Here is a 17,531-nt window from a genome sequence, read left to right on the forward strand (position 1 = left end):
TTTTGAACAAGTGATCAATGGTGCAGTCTCAAGAAAAGGAATTCTTGCTGAATTATATAGGGTGCTGGTGACACAGATGTTACATGGAGACAGAGATTTAAAGAATACTGGGCAGGGCAGACTGGGAGGGACATCCCAGAGGAAAGGATGGAAAAGGTGTACAAGGTCATGTTTCATGGTAATCTTTTAAAGGCTGCGTGGATGCTATCTAGATCCCCCAAGACTTTCCAATGTGTATGGTGAAGTGTCCCCCCCTATGTCACAGAGCATGTGTCCAAACTGGCTCATTGCTCCATATCTGATGGTCCTGTCCCCAAATCCAGATATTTTGGTCCGAACTCTTGAGTTGGATTAAGGAAACCACGGGATGTGCGCTACCCCTAGGCCCGCTGCAAATGTTGTTGGGTATGCCAATGGGGGACAGAGAAGAGTTTTGATTGCCCAGGATGTGGGAGGCAATGCTCTGGGTGGGGAGGCTGGCGTTAGCCCATAAGTGGAAGGGTGCCATAGTCCTGACAAAAACTGAATGGGTGAATAAGTTATGGGACATTTACTTAATGGAAAAGCTGACGGCTATGGTTAATGATCAGGTGGAGGCGTTCCACCAGGACTCGGGTATGTTCATTCTGAATTGGGGGAGTGCTAAACCCTGTGCGTAAGCTATTGATAGAGTCGTCTTTGGGATAAGACTTGCCATTAGAGGGTTGAGGCAGGAAGATGGAGGCATATTGACGCTATCCAGGAAGGAGGATGGTCGACAAACCGTAGCCCATAAACTTTGAAGTGGAAGAGATGCCAGCCACAAACAAAAGGGGCTTTTACAAAGGAGTTGTATATAGTTAAAGCCCTTCTACTTCATGATGCAGGTGACCCTCACAGATACACGACCTGAGTGCAAACGATAGGGGGGGATGGGAGGAGTGGGGGATTATTACTTTACTGTAAAAAACTTTTGGTATATGTTTAAAAGCTGTAACTCTTAAGAAAATGGTAATACAATTGAAGTTTAAAATAAAAGAATAGTTCAGTGGGTTAACAACCTCCAGAAGAGATCTAGATGCAGGTTTCACATAAATCACAGTAGTCACCACGATCAACCAGTAAGCAAACATTCCAAAAGAAATGTACAGGGAGAAAAGTTCAGAGGGATTCTTCAAGCATTGTATACAGCGCACACCACTAACAGAATGGTCTGTTGCAATTATTAAGAAACATTGCTAATATTGCTTAACCAAACTAAATTTACAAAACTGGTTTAGGCACATATGACATTAAGATGACTCTTCCAAACCCCTACCAAAATGTTAGAGGCATTGGCCACACATGAAATCCTGCCAGATAATATTTTTCACCAGAATCATTCATTTTGTCAGATGAGATAAGAGTTTGAGCTGAGTTGCCATAGACTTTCCCAGTTGATAGGCCTTTCACAGACATTCTCCTGTTATGCTATTAAAATCTCCCCATTTTATATTTGTCGATAGAGCCATATAATAGATATCTTGCTCCCTTAAACAAGAGCAAAGTGTAATTGCAGATCCATAAGTAGCAGGCTTGAAGACTGCGGGCCTGGAGGCTATGAATGGCTTAATCTTCACTTGACATTTATTAGCTGCACAGATCTACAGCGACGGGACTACATTATTACAAAGTGTTAACTATTGAGAAGTGGCACCACAACATGTGTGACAATGCCTTTCAGTCCCGGCTGTTCATTCCGCAGAGGTTTGCATTCTGGGAATTGTAGTTTTGCATTTCCCAAAAGTCTGTACCGTAAATCAAATGCAAATTGGCATTGGCTAATTTGCCACCCACTAGTCAGCTAGGACGGCCTCCTTTCTTTTGTGAAGCAGAGGTGTGTATAACCATGTCCGTCCGGTGTGGGTGGTAAATCATGTGCGGAGTGTTTCTGTGCTTTCTGGCATTCGTAGTTTTGCTTTTCATTTTGTAAATAACAGAACTGAAAACAAGGGGCAGGCCTGGCTGCCCAATTCACTCCCAGGTGGCACTGCAAAAAGGAGGTGTCCGAAGTCTGATGCGGATGTGTTGTATTATTAATAAACGTTGCATACTTCATTTTTGAAAAGAGGCATCTAGCTTAAAGATTTGCATAGGGGTAAATAAAAGGTGCAGTTTTGAAAACAAATGTAATTTTTTTTAGAGCTTTCAAACAAGCAGGCAGGTTTGTACATTTCTATAAATATACAATTGACCAATTTTTTCACAAATAAACCAAATAAATTTGGACAACTGTTGCTGGAATAGCCTTGAAAATGCACAGAGCCCATCAAAATGAACAGCCCTAATAATAGCACTTTGCAGTTGGAATTGTGTACATGGAAGGGTCACTGAAGGTGAACTTGCAACATGGACCCAGTTTCCTTTAATTGCTGCTTACTGTACTGGACAGACTTTATCTGACAATAGAGTTGGACATCACAGCTCCAAGGCTCTCTGCTGGAAGCACATTCAGTTCTGGCTGACACACCCGAAGACCCCAGAGGCCGCTCCGTCTGCAACGTCGCTGGCTTCTGAGTCTTGAAACTCAGACTGCCATCGCACAGGAGCGATGCAATCTGGAATTATTATGGTCTGTCAAAGAGACACACGTTGAGTCTTTCGGAACTGTGGGCCACTTTCCCATTGGTGCACGAGCAGTGCCGTCGCCAGGAATCAAATTTAGGAGGTGCACAGAGGGGGCCAAAGACAGAAGTAGGGGGGCACGGACAAAAGTAGGGGGAGAATTGGTCACTCTTCATCTTAGGTAGGGGGGGGCACAAGGGGGGTACAAGGTTTCACAGGTGGGGGGCGGCCCCCCTAGCGACGCCACTGTGCACGAGAAGATTTTTGGCCCAGTCCGACCATGCAAACACACACTTTCAAATATATATATATATATGCGGATTCACAAAGACTCGGAGACCGGAACACGTGCGAGGGTGTGGGGCTTTCATTGAAGGTTTGTTGTCAGGCAGGCTTGGCTGGAGCAGCACTGTACTCCTCGAACCTCTCCTTGACCTCGTAGAAACGTGTTTCTTGCTCAGCTGACAAGTGCTTGGGCAGCTCAACACGAAATTGACAAAAAGTAAAGATGTCATTCAAATGTGTTTGTGCGCGTTTTAATGAGCCCCACCCCTCCCACCTTTTTGTTATTGTCCGAAAGATAATGCTTTAAGCCAAATTCGGCCCACACATTAGGCCACTAAAACTGGGCCACTGAGAGTCATACTGGAAATAACCGAATTCCTTAGGGTTCGGCTCTCCCATGACAGAGACAGGCAAACTGCACGGTCAACGAGGCACACACATGGTGAACCCTCAGCGTACGAAGACAGACCAAAGAGTGAGAGTTATAAGAAGATCAAACCAGTTACTTGAAAGCCATGCATTTATGATAGAATCAGTTTGATTATATATGCACTCATGTCACTGTCATGAGAGAGGTGAGAGCTTTTTACTCTTCTTTATAAGTGTTATCGCCGATTGGCTATTATAATGGTGTCTCTCTCCCTCTCATAATGTGTGGCTACTTTCATATGACCGGGATGACATCCTGTATCCTTTACAATTATTTGTGATTCCTGTATGAGATCACATGTTTATATTGTTCTTTGGGGATAATCCCTCTGTCTATCACATTTATATTGGATTGCTATATGTGAACTGCTATCCCACCCAGATTGCTTCCGGATTGACCTGTATTTACAAAACCTTATGAATGGGACATGTCAGATTCATTTATGCATTTATGATTTTGTATGTGATTATTGATGTTACTTTGTGAACATTTGCCTGGAAGAAGGCCTGATGGTCGAAACACGTGTCGGCTATACTCATCTCAGCTTATTGAATACAAATTACCTTTGTAATTGCGCTGTGTGGTTGTGCATCTTCTTATATTTCATTACACTTTGGATACTTTGGGCATAGGTTCATATTACACACAACTGCCCACAGCAGCTACACACTTGTTTCTTTTTTCGAATTGGGACCTGGTTTATGAAGTGGCCTCAGCCCTGACAAGCGCACAGGGTTCTAATCTGTTGCCCTGTATGGTTTGGAGTGATTATTTATACATTTTATGCTAATATTTAGGCCATGAAAAAAACATTCATGCTCTGCATTCCTTTATAAACATGTAGCAGAGGCAACCATGCAGACTTATGGAAGAACCCTGTTAGGAAGTAACATGGATGGAAATCACCAAAAACCTCCAGATTGGAGCCACTAATGAGGTGATGATTTGAAGAGCTCTTACTCCAGCATGCATTGGATCCCACAGGCATGCGTATTTTATTTGACCGCGGCACCAATCTATTCTCTCCGACACCCCTTGCAAAAATGAAGAAGGAATTCATAGTGGGCGTGGGCATTTAGTGTGATTGGCTAAGAGCAGGGATGGCTAAAGCACAACTCCAATGAACAATGAGAGTTGCTTTATGAAGCGCTCCGGCAGATTGTATTCCCCGAACCAATAACAAGACAAGCTGAGGGTTTCACGGGCCACAATTATCAGAAACTTAAAGTTGGAATTTAATCAGTTAAAGCCCTGAAAAATATGTGTCTGTAGTCCATCATCAGCACCTTGACACCAAAGCCTAGTTGAGAAATACCTCTGTCGTCTATTTAGACACCACAATCTTGACCCCATCTGCCTTTTTACCAGCTAACCGGCTCACCCGCTCCAGGAGAGAACGGGCCCACGTAGCCCTTCTGGAGACGGCTCTTGACACTCCTCAATTGCTTCGATATTCTCAGGAACCCTCATAGCCTGGATGAAAAATAGGCAGCAACTGCACCCAGTCTTTGCCCTTAGAACCATTTTACCATTGAAAGTCCTATGTAGCCTGCAACATCAATGCCAGGGCATTGGACGATCCTGCAGGTAATGGCAACGACTCCTGCTGGGCAGCTCCACCCTACCCCAGGTAATAATGCTTTTCAATAGTGACACTTCTGTGCATTCGGGACCAAATGGGAGGAGTATGGGGGTATCGGAAATGAACTCATTTCCGTTGTCTTTGGGGGTTCCCACTATCGTTTTATCCTGTAATACCAAGAGGTGCACTAGAACCCCTCTCCACATAAAGGGCAAGTAATGTTATAACATGCTGTGGGTGGGAGTGGGGTATAGGTATTTTTACCACCACTTTTGGGGTGCAGAATCCAACCTGGTTATCATGAGGCATTGATCACATGTTGTACTCTTATTTGAAATACCATCTATTTTCAGCATTACACACTAATCCGTCATTAGGGCTATTCTATCTAATGTTTGGCTATAAGGGGCACTATTTGTGAGTGCCCATCTCCATCAGCAGTTCTTGGTTAGGTATCATCTCCCTTCAGCTAAAGGCAAATTGATCAGAATATACATTGACATACATTTCTTCTCAATGGCAGACACTGGGTTAAACAAACCTTGCCGGTTTCCAAGTAGAGCGCAGCAAGCTCGCTCCCTGAGCCCATCACCTGGGTTGTCAGAGCAAGCTTTGCTTGGAAAAACAGATATGAAATGTTGTGTATGGATCATGTTCATACTCTACCTGGCCGGTGGAGGTTGGCGACTGCGGCTCCTCATCCTTCGCAATGGAGCCATTTTTATTTTCAGCCTCTTGTCCTGCAGTATGCAAGAACAAAACAGAACACACATCACCACCTGCATTAACTGGAAATCTATCAGTTGGAGTAGCATTCAAGGCTGCATCTACATACAAGGCTCCATTTAACACATGGTAAGTAAAAGTTACAAAGTAAGGTCCGACATTGACCGGTGCAGTTCTTTCCATTTTCGAAATCTTTTCAAATATTAATCTGAAACTTTTTAGGTCCATGAATACTGCCTATGAATTTGCAGATCCACAACGCTGGTCTGTTACTATGGCACTCCTGTCTCCAGAATAGCGGCTGGTCCTAAAAGGCTACTTTTAGCACCATATTGAGGCTATGAGCCGCATATTTTAAGCTTTGGGGCATGGGTTCTGCAAAAGAGCCTTCTCATCCCTACATCTCTCTCCCTCTCTCTCGCTCTCCCCCTCTCTGCAGAGGCATTCCGCAAAACCTAGCAAATTAGTGAAATAAATGACTTAGCCTAATTAACATATCGACTTGTTTACTTTTGGATCAACATTCTATTAAACCCTTGTCTAACACGGTAGAAGCAAACTGTATATAAATATATGCATGCACTGAAAAAACCTTAGTTAAAGTGCAGTTAAATTGTGCAGATTTAACAAAACAAATCCCTTGAAATGTATCAGAATTGGGAAGTCATGACCAGTTTAACGCTATGGTGGATGCCCCCCATCATGACATGCCGCCCATAATGCCATTTTGTATGTAATTGTGAATCCCTTCTCTTATAATATGTATGGGCTCATGGGCTTTGCAACGCAAACGCGCTGAGTTAATCTGTTCATGACTTCCCACATCCGCAGAATTTCAAGCGTTTTGTTGCGTTAAATCTGCCCAACTTAAGTGACCTTACCTAAGGTTTATTTTGGTGAATTTCAAGGGTTTTGTTATACTATTGTTTTTTTATGAGCCATAAGCCCCGTGTTTGTCCACTGTATATTTTAAAACACTACCGGGCCACTTGCCATGGCTTTTGGTCATTGCTAGTTGCTACGACTTAAGGCCGTTTCCACTGTACATGTTCCCCCAATATGCTTCTTTTGGACCCACTAGGCAGACACAGCCTTCACCCGTGTCCACTCTGCATGTCTTTCAGATCCACTAGCCAGGGCCTTCATCCATGTCCACTGTATATTTTAAAACACTACCGAGCCACTAGCCATGGCCTTTGGCCGTGCCCACTGTACATGTTCCCCCAATATGTTTCTTTTTGATCCACTGTACATGTCTTTTGGGGCCACTAGCCAGGCCTGTGGCCCTGACAAGTGAGCACGACCTTCGTGCTTACTGGCCAGGGTCATATTGCACCCCTTGCAATGTTGCCCCAATAGGTTACCCCACTTTTTTTGTATTAATCAAATTTGTTTAACTCTCTTTTCCCATAACAGTGGTTATTTCAGCAATGAACTACAAATACCCCCGAATATTTCAAAGATATAAGGGTTACTTTACATTTGACACACTTTAAAAATAACCCTGAACATGACAAAATAACCTTGGATATGGAAATAACCTTGAATATGCGAAAACGTTTCAGTTCTGAACTTGGTCCCCAGCCCCCCCAATGCCCCAGTTTCACATGGTGTCCTCTTTCACCCTTCCTACCTCTAGCCTGATGCCATTGCATCCTTTTTCCTCCTTCAAATGGCATATTTCAACTTTTGTTTGGATAACCTCGAATATTACCACAAATATTTGCGAATATCTCTCACATCGGAAAAAGAAATTACAACTTTATCATTTCTGAAAAGCCTCTCTGCTGCAAAGCACCATGGTAGATATCTCTATAATGTTGGGAGAAGGGGCACCCCCTTAAATTCTGGCCGTGCATACAATGTTGTCTGCAAAATTCCACCCAAAACCGTCATATAAGTCAAACATTATTAGCAAATCATATTTAGGATTTCCTATGGTACTCAACATGCACCTCAATCATAGTGCAGCGACCACCGCACTATAATATAGTATACCAAACAACGTGGCATATATGTGGCTAAGGTGACAAAAACCCCAATTGCCGGTCCCAAAATTTAGCAAAAATATGTTTTTTTACATTTTATTACAACTAAATATATATATATATATATATATTCAATGAATAAACGTTGTTTTAAAGGGACGTTATGGTTAAATTGCACTAATAAAAACCTATGAAATTCAGTAAAAAGGACGTTGTTAAAAGGACGTTATGGTTACAAGTAAAATCGAAAACCCCCTGAAATTCGCCAGTTATGGTAAGCTAAGCAGTTATGGTAAGTAAGCTGACTGTCAGTAAATAAACCCACCTGGCCTACATATGGCAGTGAACAAAAAAGAAGGGGCTAGACATGTGATGTCATCAGTGATGTCATCAATGATATTTGTGATGTCATCTTTGATGTCCTGGGTGTTAGTCTTAGCAGTGCACATTGGTGGCGCGAGTTATGGTTGCTTAGCTTACCATAACTGGCGAATTTCAGGGGTTTTTCGATTTTACTTGTAACCATAACGTCCTTTTAACGCTTTTTTACTGAATTTCATAGGTTTTTATTAGTGCAATTTAACCATAACGTCCCCTTAACAAAGATTTTTCATTGAATTTCATAGGTTTTTATTAGTGCAACTTAACCACAACGTCCCTTTAATAAAGTTTTTTCAGGGAATTTCATAGGTTTTTACCAGTGCATGCTATTTTCCTACAACTTACTAATATACTTACCAAATATAACAATATTTGTGTTCAATTTATAAAGTGTCACCTTAAAACTCTGCCATTTCCCACCTTCTAGAAACATTTTTAACACTTCTATACACTTTTTGCAACTATTTCAACTAGTTTTGCATCTGTAGACATCTACGAGCATCTGACTTCATTGCGGACCTTCCGGACAGTGCCTCATGACCATACACTGGTGCGGGGCATGATGACGTGTCAGAAAACCCGTCCGCACTACACGATGAGATCCGTCCTTTGCGGACAGTTCGCAATTGCATTTTCTACTGATCTAGGAACTTTCAACTTCAAAATTTCCCTTGCACACCTCCTACACCTTTTCATACTCATTATCCATTACCAATCTAGAACATATTACATACTTGGAAGAATTTTATCAAAACTGCTATTTATCTTAGAAATGGCATCAGTTATTGCCATCCCTCCTCTCCAAGAGCCACCACCAGCTGGAGGACCTTCAAAAAAAAATAAAAACGCAGTACTTTCAAAGACAATGAAGAGGACCAAGAAGATGAGGTAGAGGAAGTGCCTACTTCTAGCACCATGATTGAATCATGGGTGTGCCAGTTCTTTGCTACTGTTGGGAATGTACCAAAGGCTAAAGCTACCAAAGTGAAATGCACTGAGTGCAATTTACTCAGTTGCAGACTACCTGGACAGCACTCCTACGGGACCACCTCCATGTGCCACCACACCAAATCGAATGACCGCAATGCTCTCAGAAAGGTTGTTCCTTTCTCAGCAAGTATTAAGCTGTCTTCCTCCACCTCATCTTCCTCAACAAATACTGTAACCACACAGCCTGATGTCTGCAGGCATTGGTGCGTTATAAATAAATAAATAACTAAATAAGGAGGGCTACGGACCATTATCGTCCATTGCAGCCCCTGAAATGGGGGATAAAGGCCATTAGCACCCCTGGTTCCCAAAGCGGGAACCCAGGGTGCTAAATCATAGATGTTTCTTCCTATAGCGGGACACCTGCAGCGTCCCGCTGTAGGAAGGAACATCCTTTTCCAAGACAGCCAACATGGAAAGAGAAGGCGGGGCTCCGTACACAGCCCCTCTTCCCTTGCCATGGCAGCCTGCAAAACCCTATGAACATATTACCACAAGCACTTTTTTCCCTTTCAAACCTATCCTACCTTCGAATAACTTTACCACACAGCCGGTCCCAGGTAGACATAGCCACTTTAACACCATTTTTCGTCCCTAGCGGTAATGACCAGTAGCCAGATTGTCCGCGACATGACCTTATGCTATGACCCAGACAATCTGGCTACTGCTCACGGCCACAGGCTATACTTCAGTCACCAAAGGTATATGACTATGTTTTGTACCTACATTATTACACTTAATAAAAAATAAAACACAGGCACATTTGCAAAACCATGCTTTAATGTCCTTGCCAATGCTCCTCATGAGTTTGCTCGAAATCCGCCCATGTTTTATTTTTTTTAAAGTGTCAAAATGTATGTACTTATAATAGTCATAACTTAGCCCCCACTTGACAAAATCCATTCAGTCTTTACACAAACATTGAAGGTTGGGTCTATAATCTTTCTCAAAACGTTTGTCCACATTCGTTAAATAGCAACAAGGTTATAAGCCATCTAAAAAAAATTGAGATCCCCCTCTAACTTCACCCCCTCTTGAGAAAATCCCACCAAACTTTCGAAAAGCATTTATATCTAGATCCAAAATTGTTTTGCCAAATGTTGTGCAGATTCATCAAATGAAACCACATTTATATGCCTTTACAATATTTTAGGATCCCCCTCTAATTTTGCCCCCTCTTGACAGAATCTCACAAAACGTTGCAAAACAATTCAGGATTAGTTCTAGAATAAAATTGCAAAATTACATGCAGTTTCATTGAGTGGCGCAAAAGTTATAAGCCATCCAAAAACTGTTTTTCCCCAACCCTGTAATGCAGAAATAGGTACAGATGTCCTAACAGATGTCCTAGGACAACTGAAGTGTCTGCAAACCCCACAGGACTGCCCCAGGACATCTAGCGTGTTTGTGGATTTTCAGGGGTGAAACAACGAGTTTTTTGGCTTCTTATGGCCATATTCAATCCAATCCTCATCCCCCCACATCCCCAGAGATTGTTGAGTTTGACAAGTGAAATGCTGGTTTTTAAAAAATGTTTTCACCGCGCTGTTCGCAAATCCCAGTGATTTGACCGAAGGGGAAATTATCGAGGCTGAAATATCCGAAAACGAAATGTTCAAATTACCAAAAGTTCGAACACTTTGTTTTTGGACATTTCAGCCCCGATAATTTGCCAAAACACACATTCTCTCACTCACACACACACAAACACACACAAACACACCCATAAAACCCCCCACCCACACCCTCAGCACACCCCCACCCACACCACCAACATACACAAACCCCACTTACCTTCACCTTCACGCTGGTTCCTGCAGCGCCAGTTCCCTTTCACTTCTGTGATTGGGAACTGGCGCTACAGTGTCCTTTTCTTTTCTTTTTTTTTCCCACGGACGGCTGCAGGGGTGTCCACCGCAGCCCCCGCTCACTATACCATAAAGTATAGTGAGCGGGGCAATGCGGGGGACACCCCCGCAGCCGCCGTTTTTTTTTAATGCTACCCACCAGAGGATCGAACTTTTGGTGTTCGATCCTTTGGTGGTAGCATTTTTAGAACTTTTGGTCGTTTTGACCTTTTTTTTCTCGGTCATTTCGACCTAAACCCTGTTTGCGGACCCCAAAAAAGTCGGCGAATCCAAGATGGCGGGCGTTTCAGGAGAACCGACGCATTTCACGTTTTCTCACCCCCCAATCAGCGGCCGCGTCCCGATGTTCGCGGACAATGCAAAAGTCCGCCAATTTTTCTGACCAAATATATCCATGCATGCAGCCATCATACACAATATCTCATTCGCACAATCACACATACAACATACACTCTTATTCACATTTCCATAGTTCTCTTATTCACCTACTTGCCCAAACAACATACATACTGCTACCTAATTCAAACACACCAATCACACACACACACACACACACACACACACACACACACACAATACATATTTACATTCACAAATGCACGTACACAAACCCTTGCAGGTATGCATACATACATATATAACAAAAGTTTTTTCTTTCATGCAATCCCAGACTCCATATGCCACCTGCTGGCATACTGCCTCCAGCACCACACAAACAGGAGACAGTGCAGGAAGCTGAGAGAGCTTCCTCATTCCAGACATGGGAGGTGGAGAGGGATCACCACAATCTTGCCGCTCAAGCCCCTCTGAATTTGTGTGGAGGCACAGAAGCACCTACTATGCACATGCAGCCCTGCTGTACCCCAGTCTGATCTCAAATGTGCTATGCAAGGCTGGCTGGGGAAGCAAAAATGGCCACGACCATGACCTTGCATGGCCCATTGAACATGCACGGCTCATTGAACATGCACTCTGGGGTACTACTAATAAAGAAAAAACACGTTTCCCTGCACAAAGTGAAAAGTGAGCCAACAAGCATGTCGTAAGCTGCAGAAAGCAGCTGAGGACATGTTAAGTGCTTCAACTGGGCTCCCTTTGCTCCTCCACAATGGGTGGCGGGTCGGTGCCCCATCGGTGCCCCATCACCCGTTATTAGGCCGAATGCCCTATGTCGCAGTGCTCAGTTCCCGGTGCATTGTTGGAAAATATCACATACAGCAGCATAGGTATGTGAACAGAACTCTGGGGGTAGGTAGGTAGGTAGGTTTTGCACACACTACAAAAGCATTTATGGCTTAAGCACAAACCACATGAAGAGACTTGTTACTTCCGATCTGCAATCACCAACACAAAAGCAAAGCTATCTCTTATGTTCCTTTTCACCCCACTAACATAACCCACTCCCCTCTTTATCAGATCTGCCCGAGTGCTGGAGGCTATTCAAATAGCAGCAGTGTGCACCATAAATCTGAGCAAGTTTACATCACATAACATAATACAACATACCATTTATTTATTTATTCGGATTTGTAAAGCGCTCAGCAGCCCAAGGGCATTGTGGCGCTTGTTACAGACATAGCTGTTACATATACATGATCAAACATACGTTACAGGCAAGAGTGATATTGTACATATTTACAGTGAGGGTTCGAGGTTAGTTGCATTTGGGTTTGTAAAGGGCTTTGGAACTGTTACAAATATAATCACACTGATTATGATAAAAGCCCAGCAGGCGGAACGGAGGCAATCCCTGTACATGGGGTTTATCAACTTTAGAGCCGCTTTCGACTCAGTTGATAGAGCCCTTTTGTTTCGAAAATTAAAATTCTATGATTGCCCTCACTCCCTCCTGTCATTAATAATCCTTTTCCACTCAAAAACTTCAATGAGAGTCCGTATCAGCCTAGATGGGAACTTATCACCTGAAATTGAAATGCATCGTGGCCTAAAACAAGGCTTCGCTTTGGCAGCATTCCTATTTAATTTTTTCATTTCAAATTTGGGTCACAAATATATGAACTGTAAGGGTGACGCCCCGAGGATTGGCGATTAGAAAATTCCATATCTGCTATATGCGGATGATCTTGTTTTACTATCTCAAATGCCGCAAGGTCTTCAACGCATGTTGTCACGTGACTATGTCCACACAAATAAGCTTGTGATTAATGTGACCAAATCGCAAATAATAAGCTGCGGTGCATCGCGGGGGCCAAGAAAACAACAATTTTTGCTATTATGGTCCTTCCAAGATATTAAATTATTAAGGGTGTCCAAATATAAATATCGGGGGGTCGATATCATCAACAAAGTGTGATGAGGCGGCTTCTGCCAGGAATAAATTTCAGCATTTAATTTCCCAGTCTCGAATATTAATTAACAGATTTGGGAAATTCTCCCTGAAACATGTCGTATCCTTCTATAAAATGAAGGTGATACGAATCATGCTATATGGGGCAGAGGGTAGATTGTTTGAAAAACGCCAGTGTTGGGAGGTTCTGGAATCAAGATACTGGAAACAGATTTTAGTTCTACCCAATACTGTTCCGATTGCGATTATTCGCTATGAATTTGGATTGCTATCCCTCCACTCGCAGGCGCTGTGGAGACAATGGGCTTTTTTTTGGAAATGCTTGTTGGGAGTAAAAAGTGGAACAATCTTAGCAGTAATTGGGCACAATTTGTTAAAATCTGGTAATGTATTCCCGAAAATATGGCGGAATTGTGTGATGGATTATCTGGTCGAGGCTGATGCGACCCTTGAATTGTTGTTATTGAACCCTGCACGTGCGAAAGTGAAAATCTTTCAAGCGGACTGGGCTAGGAGCATTACTAAGTGTATGCAATACAAAGAGTTTAATATTTGCTCATTTGGATTAACGCGTTATGGAATGATGGCGCCATACCTAGTGAAATTCCTGTCACCTAAGGTCCACGCTGAATATCTAAGGTTCAGGTTTAACCTATGGGGTACCCGTGAGGTACTGTGTAGGCGGAAATTGATTCCCGTTGAACAAAACTATTGTAGATATTGCTTATTAATAGACGAAAGTGAAACCCTACAACACTTGTTGGTGGAATGTTGCGCCTTAAAGAGAGTGCGTGCAAGATGTTTTGATAATGTGTTTATAATTCACACAGAGTTGGCAAATGTTGCTTTCAAACCCAAGGGAGAGGGTACAGATAGCGATAGTTCCGTTTTTGAATATGGTATTACCAGGTCTGACTGAACCGCAAAGTGGTAATGGGAGCAAAGATCAATTTACTTATTAATGCAAGTTGTTATCATGCCTTTGACGCATGTGGTCAATGTGTTTTTAATTTAGAAGTGTATGATTATGTATGAGAATCTAGGGCACCACAGGGTAATTATGTATTGTTAAGTAGTGGTTCCGCCAAGTTAGTTAAACTGGTGAAACTAATATGTACTGAGTAATATTAGTATTATGTATGTATATTTCAGTTTTATTTCTGTTTTTTATCTTATGTATATATGGAAGTAGAATATTTTTATGTATGTTTGATATTTGAAAAGTTGCGTTGCCACTAAACCAAATAAAAAATAAAAATAAAAAAGAAGTTAGTTACATTTTACTGAGCAAGCAGTGAGATCTTGAGTTTCCTACGAAAAGCAGGGAGTGAGTTTTCTGCTCCAGGATTGGGCAGCAATATATGGGAAGCCTAAGCCACCGGCTTTGGCTCTATTGAGGCGTGGGATGTGGAGTTGGTTAGTGTATTGAGTCCTGGTGGGACGAGTGGAGGAAGATTTTGTGATAGTCTCCGATAGGTATGAGGGTGCAGAGAGAGAGAGAGGCATTTATGTGTGAGGGTGAGGATTTTGAACGTGATACCCTCTTTGACTGGGAGCCAGTGAGCTGATTGAGGGGCCTGGGAGATGTGCGCTCTTCTTGAGATGCTGAGGGCAGCACGGAGAGCATTGTTCTGTGTGACTTGTAGTCTGTTTAAATTTTTTGCGGATGTGCCTGCCAGAAGGGCATTACAATAGTCTAGTTTGGCTCCAATGGTCACTCTAGCAATTGATAGGCAGTTAGGTTTAGATAGGTACGGTTTTATGGCGTTTAGTAGTTTGGTGGTATGCACGGAGGACGACGTGATAGTGCTGACCTGCCTGGTCATGGATAATGAGGAGTCTAAGTAAACTCCCAGCGTCTTGACGGCTGTAGATACGGGGATGATGGAGGTGTCAATGGTAAAGTTGGCGTACAGTTTATCAAGTATCAAGATTTCTGTCTTGTCCCCATTGAGACAGAGGCCATTAATCGCCATCTACACCTGGATGGTGGAATAGATTGTATGGAGTGCCTGGGCGTCATCGTTGTATGAGCCTGTGAGAGGTAGAAGTACTTGTGTGTCATCCGCCATCTGTGTAATTCGTATACGCGATATATAGTGAGTCAAGCTTGTCGAAGAGAGGCTGTGTGAACAAGTTGTGTAGTGTGGGTGCTGTGCAAGATCCCTGAGGGACTCCGCAGTGGATTGTGGTTGGTGTAGCATTTGCTATAGCCGAGAAGACTTTCATGGCTCTTCCTTCGAGAGATCTACGAGAAGCAGCAAAACTGGCTTGCCTTTGTCCATGATTTGGGTGATCTGAGTCTTAAGATCGACCAGAGCTGTTTCTGTGCCGTGTCCTTTGCGGAAGCCAGATTGCCTGGTCCATAGGATGGAGTGGGTTTCCAGAAAGTGTTGGATTTGGCTATGAGCGGCTTTATCCAATAATTTCAGGAAGAATGGCACAGTGGTTATTGGTCTGCAGTTATTAGGTTGTAGAGGGTCGAGAGTCCACAGACATCTATGGGTTTAGGCAATTTACACATATTTTAAGAATGTCCACATGTGTAGGCCTCCACAAAAAAACTGGAGAAACTACAAGTAATTCAAAACAATGCCCTACGTGCAGCACAAGGCATCTCCAAAAGAGAGCACATCACTGCTACCAGAAGAGCATCCCACTGGCTCCCCAAAAAGGAGAGGATCATCTTCAAAGCACTGACCCTCACCCACAAATGCATCCACCTTGCCGCACCAGCATACTTGTCGCAAATAATCCACCCTGCCTCCTTCTCAAGACCAACCAGGACCCCCTATGCCAACCTGCTTACCGTACCGAGGGTAAAAAGAGCTAGAGCAGGTGGCGCCAGCTTCCCCTACCTAGCCTCAAAGCACTGGAATGTCCTCCCCAATTCCCTGCAAGCCGATGCATCACTCACTGCCTTCCGTAAGACCATGAAAACCACCCTATTTGCCTGACCACCCCACCTTCTGATATGACGTCCATCCCCTCCCTGTGATACTGCAAACTGTGTAAGTTTTTATGCATAACATGCATAACATCTCTTCTCTCCAATGCACTAACGTATGCTTACTGTTACTAAGTCTACTGCAAGTAACAGCGCCATAATGCCCTTGGGCTGTCTGTGCTCTATATAAATGTAAAAAATAAAAATAAAATAGGCTATATTGTGTACCATCAGTCTCAGAAATGTAATGATGACTACCTACAACACTTTGTAGGAGTGCTAGTTCTCCACATGGAATTACAGACACCAGGCTTCATTGTTGAGTTATTTCATGATTAGGGATTTGAATAGGGATGTGACACGCTCTACTCTAATACACGTAAAATTTGAGTGCTAGTAAGAGGACAGGTAAGGTTAAGTTCTAGATGTTGGGAGTGCATAAGGGCACGGGTAAGCAGACAGTGCTTAAAAGTGCCAGGGCCCAAATATTGTCTAGCACTCCTGTGGCACTACGGTTGTCAGTTCCCCCACACTGATGCCACTACCCATAGCTGCTCCTCACTGTGTCGACTTATTTGGGGTTACCCAAAGCTTGCACCTCTTCATTGTGGTTGATAGATGCACTGACTATCACCAGTACATAATTAAAGTGAGTCTGAGACAATAAGTACCGGGGCTCAAAAATAAGTGCCAGGCTGAGCCCTGGCAAACACCCCCACAAATTAAGCACTGTAAGCAGAAGTAAACAATTAGGCACAATTCATAGATTTTAAAGGGGGTTACGATAGGAAAAAATTGTGTAGCTTAGCAGTGTCAGACAGAAGAAGCATAGTTCAATGTTCAAATGAGTCGTGGATCGCACCCTAAGGATCAACAGGGCTGAATTAGACAGCTATCAGTGGGTCTGTTAGTCAAATATCACTAGGGAGTGGTGAGTCTTTCCGCCTGTATGGAATCGGTGGACGTCTTTTACAAGCCTGAGGTATAGAGAACTAGTTCTAGACGGTGGATCTTTATGAATGTTGAGTTATCACCCCAAACATGTTGCAGCAAGTCGGGTGAATGAGAAGCAGGCACAGGGAGGACGACCTTGTTTAGTAAGACAAGTAAGAGAAACATAGCTCATAGAGTTATGCTAGGGCCCTTGTGTGTGGTGCCTAGTGGACAAGATCAAATCTGCATAATCCAAGAATGAGGCAAGCTGTGTGGCCCTTTACTCTCAGGTGTTAGTAGATGGTATATACTAGGATCCCGGTGAAGATTGCATTACAGTCTAGAGGTGATTACTGCAAGGAGCAGGTGATTTTATGAGGCACTGTTAGTAGGACTCAGCTTACTTGGCATAAATTGACAATGAAGACAGACTTTGTAAACAACTTCATAGGTTTTTAGAAAGACATGTCAGTATATATTATGCCCCCTACATTCTGAACATATTGGGAA

At 43.1% G+C, this 17,531-nt stretch overlaps 1 protein-coding gene across 11 annotated transcripts in view; it reads right to left on the reverse strand.

Annotated features, from left to right (window-relative positions):
- Positions 1 to 17,531, reverse strand: part of OSBPL5 (oxysterol binding protein like 5) — a 1,112,782-nt gene that overhangs the window by 472,614 nt on the left and 622,637 nt on the right. For all 11 annotated transcript variants that reach the window (XM_069624153.1, XM_069624161.1, XM_069624156.1 and 8 more), the window contains one exon: positions 5,547 to 5,620. In XM_069624153.1, coding sequence (XP_069480254.1) covers positions 5,547 to 5,620 — 74 coding nt within the window. The remainder of the gene's footprint in view (positions 1 to 5,546; positions 5,621 to 17,531) is intronic.

Source organism: Ambystoma mexicanum, chromosome 11, assembly GCF_040938575.1.
Source record: "Ambystoma mexicanum isolate Mex_15411 chromosome 11, UKY_AmexF1_1, whole genome shotgun sequence".
Lineage (NCBI taxonomy): Eukaryota > Metazoa > Chordata > Amphibia > Caudata > Ambystomatidae > Ambystoma > Ambystoma mexicanum.